The sequence below is a fragment of the Siniperca chuatsi genome, linkage group LG3, assembly GCF_020085105.1.
Source record: "Siniperca chuatsi isolate FFG_IHB_CAS linkage group LG3, ASM2008510v1, whole genome shotgun sequence".
Classification (NCBI taxonomy): Eukaryota; Metazoa; Chordata; class Actinopteri; order Centrarchiformes; family Sinipercidae; genus Siniperca; species Siniperca chuatsi.
Window position 1 is genome coordinate 19,346,210 of NC_058044.1, and position 15,313 is coordinate 19,361,522.

General features: G+C 38.7%; 2 protein-coding genes across 4 annotated transcripts in view; one reads left to right on the top strand and one right to left on the bottom strand.

The window, feature by feature from the left end:
• Positions 1-5,262, top strand: part of stx8 (syntaxin 8) — a 46,271-nt gene extending 41,009 nt beyond the window's left edge. For both annotated transcript variants that reach the window (XM_044189799.1, XM_044189801.1), the window contains exon 8: positions 3,574-5,262. In XM_044189799.1, the coding sequence (XP_044045734.1) occupies positions 3,574-3,638 (65 nt within the window). In that variant the 3' untranslated portion in view covers positions 3,639-5,262. The remainder of the gene's footprint in view (positions 1-3,573) is intronic.
• The window catches only part of ntn1a (netrin 1a), a 63,003-nt gene continuing 51,623 nt past the window's right edge, over positions 3,934-15,313 (bottom strand). For both annotated transcript variants that reach the window (XM_044189798.1, XM_044189797.1), the window contains 2 exons: positions 14,054-14,128; positions 3,934-8,225 (listed from right to left, as the gene is read on the bottom strand). In XM_044189798.1, the coding sequence (XP_044045733.1) occupies positions 7,897-8,225; positions 14,054-14,128 (404 nt within the window). In that variant the 3' untranslated portion in view covers positions 3,934-7,896. The remainder of the gene's footprint in view (positions 8,226-14,053; positions 14,129-15,313) is intronic.

A 15,313-nucleotide genomic window follows, 5' to 3' on the forward strand; every position in this document is an offset into this window, starting at 1 on the left:
GAGCCAAAGAATGAGAGAAATGTAAACCCAAAGTGAAAGGCTAGGGAAAATACCAGCCGCATGCTAAATAACAATGGACAAGTTGAGTCAGTGAGGGGACTGCCGACAGCCCTCAGACCAGCCAGAGATGCAGTTGTTTGAAATCTTCACTCCTGTGCCATTCCAGAAGGAACCGAACAGGGGAAATAGTGGGTGAACACGCCCTTGGAGAAAGTTTTCCATATCTTATGTGTGTGTGGCATGGTTGGTGGTATAGGTCATAGAATATATACAGTATACTGAGGGATAGGCCAGCATATCCTAAAGGCATTCAAGTGTTTATGATGCACATGATATAAGCCACCCACCATCGCTTCTCTCTTATATCCCCTAAAAGACTTACAGAATTTGGACCAGCTGAGCTGTATAAATAAATAATAAAAAAAAAAATATATATATATCTATATATATATATATATATATATATATATATATATATCTATATATATATATATATATATATATATATATATATATATATATATATATATATATATATATATCTATTGAGAATTTAAAGAGTGGTTGGTTAAAATATACAGGTTATATATATATAATATATATATATATATATATATATATATATATATATATATATATATATATATATATATATAACCTGTATATATTTAACCAACCACTCTTTAAATTCTCAATGTTGTTATCACCATGACGATGTACCAAAGCTTTTCTAGGGTTGAGTTTCCATAGCACTTAAATTTTCAGATTCACCAATACTGGATTTTTTAGGCCAATAACGAAGTTGATATTTGAGTGTTTTTGAGTGAAATTTGGTTACAATATATTGGTATTAATTTCCATATAAATAAATGCATAAGATGAACATTTTTGAAAAGGGATCTCTTAAATTTGTTGATTGTTATAAGATATAGACTGAGCTAAACACTTTATAGTTGAAAAATAAACTTTTCAGTGCTCTCTGGTGGAGACACTTATTGTAAATCTTTGGCATTTCAGTTCTGCAGTTACCTGTTACTTATTGGCTGACATATACGGCGATACTGATATATCTGATATACTGATATAGCAATACACTAATATTGGCCAAAATACCGGTGCAGTGATTTATTGGTTGGACTCTAGATTCACTTCCAAGTTGGTAACATTCATGTAATTCATCTCTCATTCAGTAGGTTAGCTCCTCTCTTTTAATTAGCAAAAAGCAAATTTTGTCTTGTCATAGTAGGAAAAGCACAGGTGCCACTAATAACATTAACGATATCTCTGTGTGTCCCAGTAAGTCATGACAGTGAAAACTTGAGTTTTAGTACTTTGAATGTCAATCTCTTGAGTAAATACCTTAAGAATTAAGTTATGTGTGGCTTTTGTTAAAAAAGCCACACATAACTACATTCAGTAAGGTATTCAAAATGATTCAGATTCAATAAAATTAAATTGTAAAGTTCCCAAAAGATGTTTGTCTTTTTTTACGAAGGATGAAAATTCCACCTGTAGTGGAAGAGAGGGTTTTTGTTTTTTTTCCCTGGGTGGTGACTATAATAAAAACTGTAATATTTTCAGGTCCTGGGGGTAAAGCACTTTGATGAAGTGTGAGTGAGCTTGAGCACATTTTCTCTGCTTCCATAGTATCAGTGAAAAGCAATGATTATCCTCTCAAGGCAGAATCAGAAACATATGCCTATCACAGTGTGCAATCTGTGGCAATAAAGCCTTTGTGGCTGTTGAATGCATGTAAATTGCATTAAGTCATCAAGAGAAAAATGGTGATATGCTGCGAGGGCATACGCACTTGGGACTTGCGTTAGATCAAGGACTTTGAAAATGAGTGGTGAGGTATGTAGGCTTCTTACCTCTTCCAAGTGTATTCCCTTGTGTCTGCTGCATGCCCCTCCTTCTTTGTGAGTCTGTCTCAAATCAGGTTTGGAGTTCCTCAGCTTCTTGACATTTGGATTTTCAACATTAATGTTAAAGAGAATTTGTTGAACTCAAAGGTTTTATCAAAAAGGGGTATAGAAATGTAAATATAAGGCAAACATTTTATGATAAAATACTGTCCAACGACTTAGTAACAGTAGGCTTTGTCTGGCGAAAAGACATGTCATTTGCAATTTCAAAGTCCTGAAAGATTATATATTTTTTTATCTGGTGCATACAAGGTAATATCTTGTGCAGAAAAGATAAAAAAAATCTCTCATCTTTCAGGGCTTTATGAATCCACAGATTTCCCTTAGTTTCCCAAATGGCATTCTGATGTGAGACACATTAAAGGTGATGGTTTAAAAACAAAGCTCGAACCACTTATCGATTTATTTACAGCACAGTGAAGCTTTTTTTAAAATTACATAATTTTTTCTCTGCAGTATTCTGCACAATGATCTAATTTTCACACACACACTTGTGACTTCAATTTCTCAAATTTTCGAAATTTACAGAATACTAAATACATAAAAATAACACATAAAATACATAACTTGCACACATAATTTTCCCCTAATCAGGCATACAGAGAGTGCTCAGATCAGAGATAGTTTGTTGTAAAAAGATTGCAGACCAGTTAGCTCAGTTAGCATGATGACATCGTATTATGCAAATCCTGTGAAAAGACCACAACCAATAATGCGTTAGTCCATCTCTCAATACTTACTACCCTACTCTTCTGTGGCCCTCAGCCACAGAAGACATTTAAAAACAGGTTACAAATATAGTTACATTTTTTTTTTTTGCGTAATTGGCTAGTTACAGGGTGCACGGTGGCAGAGCGGCTAATGCTCCTGTCTCCCAATAAGGAGATCGTGGGTTCGATTCCCGGACCAGACCAACATCACACATTCTCTCTGGGTGGAGTCTGCATGTCCTCCCCGTGTTACCGTGGGTTCTCTCCAAAGACATGCATGTGTAGGTTAATTGATAACTCTAAATTGCCCGTATTGAATGAATGTGAGAGTGAATGGTTGTCTGTCCTTGTCTGTGTCTGTGTTAGCCCTGCGACGAGTTGGCCACTGTCCAGGGTGTACCCTGCCTAAGGCCCAAAGTCACTGGGATAGGCTCCAGTCACCCGCGACCCCTAACGGGACCAAGCGGTAGAAAATGGATGGATGGATGGATGGCTAGTTACATTTCTAAAATAGATGGGCACTGTAGTTTTGTAGCAAATGTTACTCAAACAGGAGTAAGTAGTATATTTGTTTGGGAACTATTTTTAGATGAGGATTAATACTAGTTTGTCTCTAGTAAGTATTTACAGAGACGTTGTTTGTGGGATCAACTCAAATTAAACTACAGTGGCCATGTTCATAGTATTGAATAAACATGTCATCCAGTGCAAAAGTGTGACACATTAATGGGTTTTTAATAGTAGTTGTACAACAATAGAGGTCTGTGGCACAGAGGAATAAGCTGTATCAGGCTTTGGATACACAGACTTTGTTAGTAGGATCAGTTCATTCTTGGTTTTGGTCTTTTCATGGAATTTGGTGACAAAAATAAAAGTTGGCACAACTGGTTTGGCTTTTGCCATCTGATTTTCTTTTTTTCTCATTTGTCCTCCTTCAGGGATGCTGGTGGTGATCGTACTGCTTCTTATAGCCATCGTAGTGATCGCTGTGTGGCCTGTGTAGCGGAGGAGGACAGCAGTGATCATGGACCTGTGCTGAACGACTACGAACGTGACTATTTGGTGCAGTTTAAAACCTTTGCATCCACGGTGCACACATGTACAGACTCTCAGTTAAACACTGTCTCTCATCAGATTTTATTTTCTTATTCTTTCTGTTCACATTGAGACACAAAGGTCACTGATGACTGCCCAACCAAGGCAATATGAAATAAAGACTGAAGTCCTTTAGCAGTACAGTTTTCTATACATCAAGTTGATGGCTGGGTGAAGGGCAATGGTAACCCTCCCTTTTTTAAAAATATATTGCTTAGGTGTAAATTGTCCTCTTTATAGTTGTTCAAGTATCTGGCTCTTTAAATTGACAGTGTATCAAATTGTTTGGAGGTTTGTAAAATATTTTTAGCCTGGACTGTGGTGAATGTTGACCCAAAAGTAGGACCTCCCGCAGGTAGCAGGAGCTTTCCTTTCATAAGTCTGTCTGTGGTCTGGGCTGAGGCTCACACTTGGTACAAGAATTCCGCAAGCTTTGCAGTATTCACACTCACTTATATTTACCCATGCATTACTGTAGCAGATGTAATGTTATCATTTGTCTTGGGATTATGTTTATAGAATAGCTCTCAGCCAAAACAAACAGCTCGGCTGTGTTACTAACATGGCTGTTTTCCTTCCTTGTAAATCAATTCAGCTTGTAATTTCTAATAAATGACATTTCCAGTTTATAGTCCCTGGACTCCTGTCTGTCTGCGTTAATGCTCAGGGCTTACTCTGCAGGATTGCAGTGCTCTTTAATATGATATTTAGCTGGGGTTGACCTTTGACAAAGCTTGGACACATTAGTACCACTTCCTTATTTACAAATCTGCATAATATTGTTTTGTCTACTGTACTTGTAATATTATAAAGTAGCAACCAGTAAATGGAGAAAAACTGACTATATGCCTTAGTATTAACTTAATAACTAAGTAAATTAAAATATGTATATATTCAAATCAACAGAGGCAAATGGTTTTTTAATGTAACAAGAGTTTATTTCAACTGAAAATCTGAATTTAGTTCTACCAGGTTGGTGTGTTCAGTAGTTATTATTTCCTTCTTTAATGGCAACAATCTAAACAACCACAAACAAGTAAAAAAAAAAATAATTGAAAAAGACAATAAAATCCACAATGTCTTGTGTCATTAAATATATTCATATGTAATAACCATAATATATTAGTACGCATTGTAAAACAACATTGCAAAAAGGCAATGGTGACAACTAAACAACATATACAATTCATAGTATGAACACAAAGCAATGCTTTGACAGGTATGTGTATAGCATTTCATCAGGAAGCTTGTCAAACCATAGCTCAGGAGACAGATGTAAAATTTACAGCATGAGGCTACAGAGACTAGAGAGTTGGGATTACAGATTACATTGTGCCAAACAGAAAAACAATGACATGTAATGTTATGTTGTAGGATTAACAATGAAAGGCAGGAACATGTAAATATACTGTATATGTGAGTATGTTGTCATCAGTAGTGCTGGAGGAGCCACCAGCACGTAGCATCATGATGGACTGACATCACAATCATTTGACTGATTGTATAGTAAAAAAAAACAAAAAAAAAAAAAACACACTCCATCAAACCCTAAATGTAAATACTGAGAAGTACTTCAGCAAAAACGTCATGTGTTCTTTTTATCTTACAGTTGAATCCAGGTGAGTTTGATTTCTCATGGTTTAAAAAAACCCTTCTAATTTGTCATCATCTAGGAGGCATTTCAGTCCATTCAGAAAATTCCTGGACAAATGAGTAGGTTTCTGAGATGATAGAATCAGAAATGATTACATTTAAAACAAAGGAAGTAGAGAGTCCATTAGTTAAAACCATGTGTCGTGAAAAGATCTTAAAACCCCTTTTTATAGTTACCTGGGGTGCTAAATGTGATTTTGTGAAACAACAAATACCAGCAACATCAAACATGTTGCTCAAAGTGTTTTGGGATGGACTGAAATGAACGCCAGTTTATGATACATCAGATACACTGTGGGCTTTTACAAACCTGAGCCGCGGGTTTTTAGCACGCATTCCTTGGAGAAATCCAAACTCAACTGCATACAAATAAATGAGCAACGTGGTTTGAATCGAGCAGCGTCAAGCGATTGCAATTCACCCTATTTCTCCCTGTGCAAGTGTTAAAGTGAAGAGAATTAATGTGACAGGTCAATGGGAGACTGCAGCTTCTGACTGGTCGCACACACTGTCCTTTTAGTGAATGTACAGTCATGCATTGTGTTTGTAAAAGAGTGTGTGGACTGTAACGGTATTTATGTGCAATCTCATAGTGCTGTAGGAATTATTCTAGATGAATACAAGCCAGTGTGAGGTGGATTTTTCAAAAATACATTTAAGTAATTGTTGAGCACTTTTTCAAGGTGCAGTTTGCGGGAATGTTTTCATTTTTCTGCATTAGGATTCATTTCTGCACTACATGAGGTAAGGAAATTATTTTCTTTTCATTATGCCCACTCTCATTGCTTCCTACAATCTGCACTGATTGGGTTTGATTGAATATCTCACTCAACAGTCTTGTTCCACATAAAAATGCACCTTTTCAGATTCAGTGGTCGGTCGCCATCCACATTGTAGTACTTTAGTGAGAGATGGAGGTCGATTAAAAGGATATTTTCATTCCGTTGTCTTATTCATGCAAATTTTTAAAGATACATTTTGACACACTGTACAAAGTTTTACTCACGAGCTGGTGTAAAGGAATAGATTTCTAAAGAGAGAAATCATACAAAAATCTGCTTTGTTGCACTTGTGACATACTACATGCACGTCTTTGTCAGTATCCTCTGAGAACATGCAGTACTTGCAGCTGCATTGCAGTACTTTCACCTGCACAACAATAATGTTGCATCTACTTTGCACAATGACCTACCTTGGGTAACTTTCACAGCGCTAATCATTTTGTGGTAGAACAAGTAAGTATTGTCGCTAAAGTGTAAATGAGATGAATTAAAACAAACATTTGGCATTTTATTTTGTAGCCGCTAAAGAACCCATATTTATTATTATTTATTTCTATTAGCTCTACCCAGTAATAACTCGTGATTTTGTGAATATTTTCCTAGTATTTTTATAACAATCAATGTGGCTGGCCTCTTGTCCTTTTGTAAGTCGGTTGTTAAACTCCTGCTGGAGTTGTGAAATAAAAAAATAAAAAATCACAGTTACTGTAAGTACTGAAAGTGAAATTAGTGATTTTAAATGCAGTTTGTCATCCCAAAAAGCATAATTTTAACATAAGTATCACAAGCAGCACCTGTTAGTGAATTGAACATTACAGTCTCATATGAGAAGCGTTCACATGCAGGTTTGTACAAATACTGAACGACCAAAATTTAACCAGTAAATTCTGAAGGGGCAAATAGTGGAGTAAAAATATGCTCGAGATTAATCAGGTCAAAAATGCTTTAGTTAATACTGTCTTTTATCCTTGGTTCTCTTCTGTCACTTGCATATTCTAAATTTGTTAGTTGTCAGGACTAAGTCTAAGTCCTGACAGCTAAAAATGTAGGACAACAGATTTCTTGTTTCATGAGTTGCAGATATACCTGAATTTGTACAACAGAGGGAAGGAGTGACAACTCATTGACAGCTAAATGTACTATGCATTTCTGTATGTTTGTAATAATACAAACTATTGTTTTTATGGCACAATTCTTAATGGAGGAAATATTACTGCCTCAATCACATCAGGGAAGACTTGATGAAACAAGCTTGCTTCTTAGCTAAGAGTACAATAAGACAAAACCATGCAGAGGCGAAATTGCAGTGGTAATTAAGTGGCTTTTTCTGTCATTTTTGCACCAGCAGAAAATGTCCATAAAATTAAAACATAAAATATAATGATTTCATACTGAGATAAAGAAAACGAACACAAATAACTTTATATGCTGGTAATAGGTGCAAATCCGGCAAATCCACAAAAGAGACAAATCTCAAAGTAAAATAAACCATAAAACCAAATCTGCAAGGTGAGCTCCTTCAACAAAAGTTCACTAGAAAAACAAATCATCCTAAATAATTCTCTTCATGCTTCTACACAAAAAAGCAGCGACATAAACAGTCTCTTGTCTGTCTGTGGTCCTCTTGTCTGCCTCTCTTTCACTTTGTTTTTTTTTTTTTTTTAAATGACCCGCTCAGCTTTTCTCTTGAATTCCTCTCCCTCTCCGGTATTCCTCTCCATCTTTTTCCGCTTATGGCTTCTTGCACTTGCCTTTCTTCTCACGCTGCTGGAACTTTCTGAGCCTGCGTGCCCATGTGTCCCTCCACTGGATAACCAGGCTGCCCTTGTCTGCCACCACTCCGCTCTGCCCGGGGGAGGCCTCGTCATTCCCCAGCAGCAGGTACTTCTTCCCAGGCTTGATCTTGGGACACTTGCAGGCCACGTCTTTGGCACGGACCCACAGGAACTGGTCCCCGCGGCGGATGCGGCTCTCACCCTGCTTGTAGACGGAGATGATGTTGACGGTGAACTTCCACCACTCGCCAGCTTTGTCTGCCTTCAGGATGTGCACCTGGACAGCTGCAGAGTGAAGTCAGGGAACAAAAGAGACGACACATTATCACTTAATGTGAGATTTCTTACATTTGACTGACATGCAATCTAACATCTCAGCAGTAAAGGTTACTGCTTCCACAAGATTATGAGGTAAATTCTAACGAAACAAAACAACCTGCTGGTGGCGCTAGAGGAAAGGTCAGTGGATCGCTAAAGTCAGTAGGATTCATCCTATGCGGAACCATGAATGTCTGTACACAGTTTCATGTCAATCCATCCAATAGTTGTTGACATATTTCAGTCTGGACCGAAGTAGTGGACATTAAAACCTCTAAGCACATAGAGTTTGTCCACAACTTATTATGCGGTGCTTCATGCTGTGCATTTACATTTTCACTTCCAACAGTGTCTCCATGCTTTAACATGGTAATCCAGGCACAAATCCTCCTTCTGAGCCAAAGTTTTCCCTTTCAATTTCTATTCCACTGAATTTTCTCTGTCACTGGATATTTATTGAGGTAATTAAATAAGATACACAAGGACAACTAATCAGCGCACACACGGTCCTCAGCAACCATGAGCGTAGAGTTAGCAGCTAAAATCACATAGTGCCCTATGTACAGAGAGGCTTGCAGTGAGTGCTGACCCATGCTGCGGCAAAGAGGGATGACATCACAGTATCCAGAGCTCTGACACCGTCTGAGAGGACTGGCTGATTTGGCCTCAGTATCCTCAAAACCCTCTTATATTTAGGATTTCTTTGGTTGCATTGCATTAACGCAACAAAGAGTCTTACAGGGTCAGTTTGCTTCCAAACTAAATGCTTGTCAGATGGTCGAACAGCTTCTGAAACCCCCCATCTCAATTGGGCAGGTTGCATCCGACAGTTCTTGTAACATTCCAAAACCAACAATCCAACAAGCTTGCGTACTTCAAACATCAACTGGCCAGGGGTGTGGAGGTGAGAAAGGATCTATAAAATGCAGGTTTTTTTGACCAGTCTTCAAGTGTAGAACAGGTGGAACAGGTATAAACATTCGCTGCATATGCGACTGAATAGTGTATTAGTGTGTGAATGTGAAAAATGATTTGGTTTCAGACCCTGAGGTTGACAAAATGCACAGATTCGCTAAGCTACGACGAGATTTATCATTAGCACAGAACAGTGTACAAAACATTCAGGTAGCAGCTTCTCATTTTAGCCGTCGCTAACCGTCACTTTCACCGGTTAATATGACAAACGTCGCCTACAGCATATCATATCAGCTGTTACTACTTCATGTTAATTCTGTGAGTAACTTGATGTCAGGCCAGAATGAAACTTGTCTGTTATCTGGTTAAAGTGCTCTCTGCAAGCTGGTGTCTGTACTCAGAGTGTTCCTGTAGTTCCAACAACTCCAACAGAGTGAGACGTCTTCTCTCTAGCGGATCACGCCACGTCTATTTCAGGAGCCACATTCTCTCAGTTAAACTTTCATTCATATCAATATCAATAATTTAAGCTTATGAACTTAATATTTTTGATCCAGGACGTTTAGTATTTGGATCAAGTAGCTCGTGAAAAATAATATTTAATAGGCTACACAGGACTCAGTATTGGCAGATAACCAAAGTTAAAGGAGTCGGATCGGGATCGAGGCCAAAAAAAACTTGATCGGGACGTCCCTACAAGTTGGATATTCTTCTGATATTCAAGAGACTTTTAAAACACAAAATATAGATGACAAAATTAAAAGAAAATTAGATGACTTTCTTCCATTTTTGACAGGACATGAAATATATTGCACAGAATAAACACAGTAGGAATGCTTTAGGGAACATCCAGCATGGTGTGGGTATTGACAGTGGCTCAATCATAATTTTTTGTTATCAAGTTAGTATCAGCTGCTGATAATACTGACAGATCAACTGGACAGCAAGTAATGAATTGAGAAATAAGAGAGGTGATAAGATCACGGAAAAACCTTGGTAAATGGGCACCAATTTTCTGTAAATCCCACTAAACCACACTCATGTGGTTTAAATGCTGTTTTTATCCTCAGTGGAAAAGGCCGGTCTATGGTCCAGCTGTGATATACAGCTCCACATGCATTATGTCCATTAGTACTGACAGAGCAGTGTGATTTGTAATGTGATTAGGAGGCAGGGTAGAGCTATTAGAGACGTTAGCTGGAAAGACACTCAGTGATATCACATGATGAATCAACTGGTATGGTCCTCAGAGAGAGGGAGGGAGGAAAGAGAGGGCTGCTGGATTCTAACCCAGCATGTATCAATATGTATTATATTGACCGATCTCTATTAAGTTCCATTATACTTCTCCTGTACTTATGGGACAGCTTTTGAAATGAACCACTGTGTTACAGGGTCACTGGTTTCACCTTCAGTGTCGAGCTAATGGAGCTGAACATCATGGCAGTATGAAGAGGTTTTTAACCACACATGCTGGATCACCGCCTTGGGAGTCACACTTTATGAATGGTGGAGATCTAAAACTCTAAAACTTCCTGACTTGGGAAACAAAAAACACATCTGTTTCTAGATTACACTTTTAGTTTCCAATACTCTTTTGGTATTTTTGCTGCATCCAGGGTCAGTTCAAAAGCTGGTGAAGCTTTCTGAGGCCTTGAGATTCACTTCTTTTAAAAGCATAATAATGAGTATTGTATCTTGAATAGTTTGTGTATGCACTTTTCTGCGTGCTTGTTGTGATAGTGGTTGTGAATGCCTCTTTTTTCCCTTTCTTTCCTTTTTAATATTTTCTAAAGCACATTGGGTTTTCCTCTGTGTATGAAAAGTGCTGTATATATATAGTCTGCCTTGCCTTGCTTTTACAATTACAGTCTAAAAGTGGTTATAGAGTTGCAAAGTGGGAGGAACCGCTGGTTCCCTCACTCTGAATTTCCATTTAAAATGTTTCTTTGTTGTGGGAGTCTCCTGGATTATAAAACGACCATATACTGTATGTTTATGTTATGACCACCAGTTTGAATTATTTAAATTTTGTTCCTGAGAAATGTGTTGATGGTTTGTCAAGGCAGACAGCTCAAAAAAACTACACTACCCATGAGCCATTTCCACTGCAGATAGTTTTGTCAGTTTCTGTAATCTTTAGCGTCCACCCACCACCACCAGTAGTACACAACATAATTTTTAGTTCTGTGATTTTTATGTTTTCTTTTACTAAAATGCACCTTTGGAGTCATAGTTAACTGTTCACCTTACGTTTTTATGAACACAAGCTTGCACCTCCAACTTTTTATCGAAAAAATTTGTATTTTCAAACCCAGTTGTTCATCTTTTAACCAGCCCTCCAGCTGTGAGTCACCTTAACATTGTCAATGTAGAAAATGAATGGTACTTTTACTTCTGGAACCAGAGACACCCAAAATACCTCCTCCCACTTTGCAACTCTAATGGGATGTTGTTTGCTATGTACTTTATCATCCTTCTTCAACTAGTGTTTGTAGATAATTTTCACCCCAGTTGTGGGGTGTGTCAATAGGGACTCAGTGGCTGACCTGGTGTGAACTGTTGGTGACCTCGGCACCTACCAGCTGCCACCAGGTGCTGTTCTCTCTGTTTGAGTTTAGTCAACAATCACTGTATGCCTACAATTGTATACCAGGGATTTTTCTGAGATCAGACATTTCCACCCCCTCTCTACACCCCGCTCCCTTCTGCGATTCTTTATGTGCGTCTGTATATTGACCACAGAAGCTTGTAGCATCGTTTCCCTACGCAGCATGGAGCCAAGCTCCCCTGCTGATCTTTTCAAAACAGTCCAAAGCTAAGGCTCTCTCAACTTATCCTGTAGATTTACATTGTGTTTGACTTTTCGATCAGCTTCGCTGAGCTCATGTGTGGTGAATACTGTACAGGGATCTTGTTTTGGTCTGGTTACAAATCTTGAATGTGCTGTTTCAAACTAAGGATGGATATGACAAGGAGCTTAATGGTTCCCATGTACGTCGCCAGCACAAAGCCCCCCTGGTGAAGGCAAGGCGAGGCGAGGAGAAAGTGGATTACACAGAGGATGATGTAGCATATAAAACTAATGGTGGACAGATGGATTAAATGAAATGTTTTAACAATAACCTGATTATAAAAAAATCTTAAAAACCTACAAAGGTTTGAAGGGACAAACATAGTAATCAGACAGCATAGGTTTTAAAATGTATTTACTTTGAGAGCAGGACTAATTATCTGCTGTTCTTTTATATATTAATACATTAAATCTGTGCCTGTATATAATTGCTGTCCATGTGTAGACATAATCAGTTGCACGCCATTTTTAACAAGACAATGAAAAGAATCTTATAATAAACTCCAATGAACTTGGGGTTCTCTCTTGTCTCAAATACCTTTTCTCTTAATTGTTCTCATATTCTGCCTCTATCTCTCCCGCCCCACATAAAAATACCCTGCATCTACACACAGTAAACATTGGTGCATTGGTGCATTTGTCTTTTGCTTGGTATTATCTCAGCCATCAGTACCAGCAGATCCCCTACACTGCACACACAAGCACAACACCTGCCAAATCAGGTGGGAGGCTCTCCTGGCTTCAGTCTTGAGAGATGTACATACATGAGGGTACTCAGTAACATGTTGAGTGATGGTTTCTCTAGCAGCACATCCTGATGTCTCTTTTTACCTCTCCACCTCTCCACCCTCGAATGGATGCTGTCTGCTGTTACTATTCAGGTGTAACATAAATGGTCTACTGATAAACTTACTGTTTGTTATCTATTTAAACTACAAATTGAACCTGCTATTGAAAGGTTAACAACATTGTCTGCTATTTGGCCAAACCAAAGAAATGAACACAGCCATGTTGCTGACACATTCATGCATGAGCTGATCCATATTTCAGAGGCAAGGCTCTTCTCCCAACATCAGCAGCAAGGTAGGCATTGGTGGAAGAGGCGATGTCTATAAGCTGACCCCCTAACTCCTCCAAATCCCTGCAGAACAAAGCCCAGGCCTGTCCGTCAAACTGCTGAGGTATGCTGCAGGATGCCACTGCTTGGTTGACCGGTTCAGCAGCCTGACTTCAATCGGGAGGGGACAGAGGGAGGGGAAGAGGGGAGAGGTCATACGTCTTATCCACACCTTGAATGGTGTGGCGGACGGACGGTCACAGGAATGCAGCAAGAAAACTCTTCGGTTGTAGGGGGAAGTGGGCTGCCTTAATGAGGCTCTCTTAGAGAGCACCCACTGTCCGTCACACTGTCTTTGCTTTATCCGCCTGGGTCTTAAATGGCAGCTCGGAGCCCCCCCCCACACCCACACACACACACACACACACACACACACACACACACCACCACCACCACTACACACACCTCTGCCTAATTCTTTATCCTGCCCTTTCTCTCAAGCACCCTTTCTCTCCTTCTGTTTGTCTGCTTCTCTCTTCCTCCTTGAAGATCTGTTGTCTTCTGTTTGATCCTTTGTCTCTGTCCTCAGAAAGCTGGAGTAAGCCATCAGTAAAATGCCTCCCCTGTAAACTATAGCAGCTCACCAGCAACGTGCTGGACTGAGATGTGTGGGATGGAAAATATTCAGGTCCCAGGACTTGGCGCAAAAAGAGTAAACATATGCATATCACAAGCAAAAAACATGTAGCTTCTGGAAGGTGTGTTGGACAGTGATTCTACTGCCTTCAAAAAGTTTGACACATGCTGTTTGTTACTGCAGAATAAGAAACTTGCTTTTTTATTCAGAGCCAAGTCAGTGAAAAAGGAAACTGTGTTTCTTCCATCAGACCACATGTTTTTAAGCTTTCCTGTAGAAAAGAATGTTAATCCACATCATTAAAATGGACTGTGTGTTGTCTGTTGACTCACCGTAATCTTTCTTGCAGTACTTCTTCATGTTGATCTTCAGTTTGCCTTTAGACGCTTTGCAATAAGAGTCGCAGTCTGCAAGAATAAGAAGGGAGAAAATACAGTTAGGAGGCTAGAGCTTTTAAGCAATGGGGAAAAGAGTTTTGTGAATTTGTTGGGAGACTAAAAACAGTCTCACGTTAAGCAATTTTCAGAACACGGAAGAAAAAAAACATGGACCTACAACTTTATGTAAATTGCAAAGCAATAGCATTTTTTAAAATTAATTTTCATGAAAATCTGTAAAATTGTTCCCAGAATTTTGTCAAATACATTTTGGTAAAAAAAATTTCTTTGACAAAATACAAATTAATAACAACTAAAAAGAATGAACTGTTTATTACAAACTAAGACATTGGTTTTGTTTTTAAATTCACACACAACACAAAATCTGATTTGTTTTTCTTATTTCTAATGTAAATAATTTATCATGCATACTCAATTGCTCAAGTAATTAATAATAATCATTATTTTTTTATTATAGATGTTAAAATGGATTACATTTACCGTAAGTCATCTACCACATGTCCTTGCAAAAAAAAAAAAAAAATCAGGTAAATATCCCTTTCAACATTAAGGAAACTGTTTCCATAAATTATAATAATAATTATCTAATTCTTTTTACATGTCTAAAGATGGTGATAAAATTTAAACACACTATGATGAGCTGGGAGTCCAGCCTACATTTGCACGTATGGCAGAGTTTTAACAAACTTTGAAACTTTAGACAGCTTCTTTAGCACCACCTTTAGGAGAACTGTCCTCATGTTCTATTTCTATTGTGCGTTTTTGGGACTGGACCAGACTTCTAGTCTAATGGGACTGCTGTGGGGCCACAGGTTATTAAGGGTGCATGTTTTGGTTGTGGTGGAGGCACTTTACCCTCCAACCATGTCTACAAACTCCATGTGTGATGGTGAGGACCTCTGAATGGAACTGATGGTACCAGCAGCAGTTTAGGAGAAATACAAATTACCACTGCCATCTACCTACTCACTCCCTGTCAGACTGTGGGAATGATTCAGGCCTGTGCAGACCACCCTCCACCCGCTTCAACCCCCACCTCCCTCCAAATCTCACCTCGCTTGTCACCTTAGCCCCCGACCTCCCGAAAAAAATAACCCTGGGATCACTTCAAGGCCCCACTGAGGACCATGTCAAGCTTTTGCATTTATTGCAGTGTGGACGGGGGGGAGAGAGTGCTGAGGGCTGGCAGCTTTT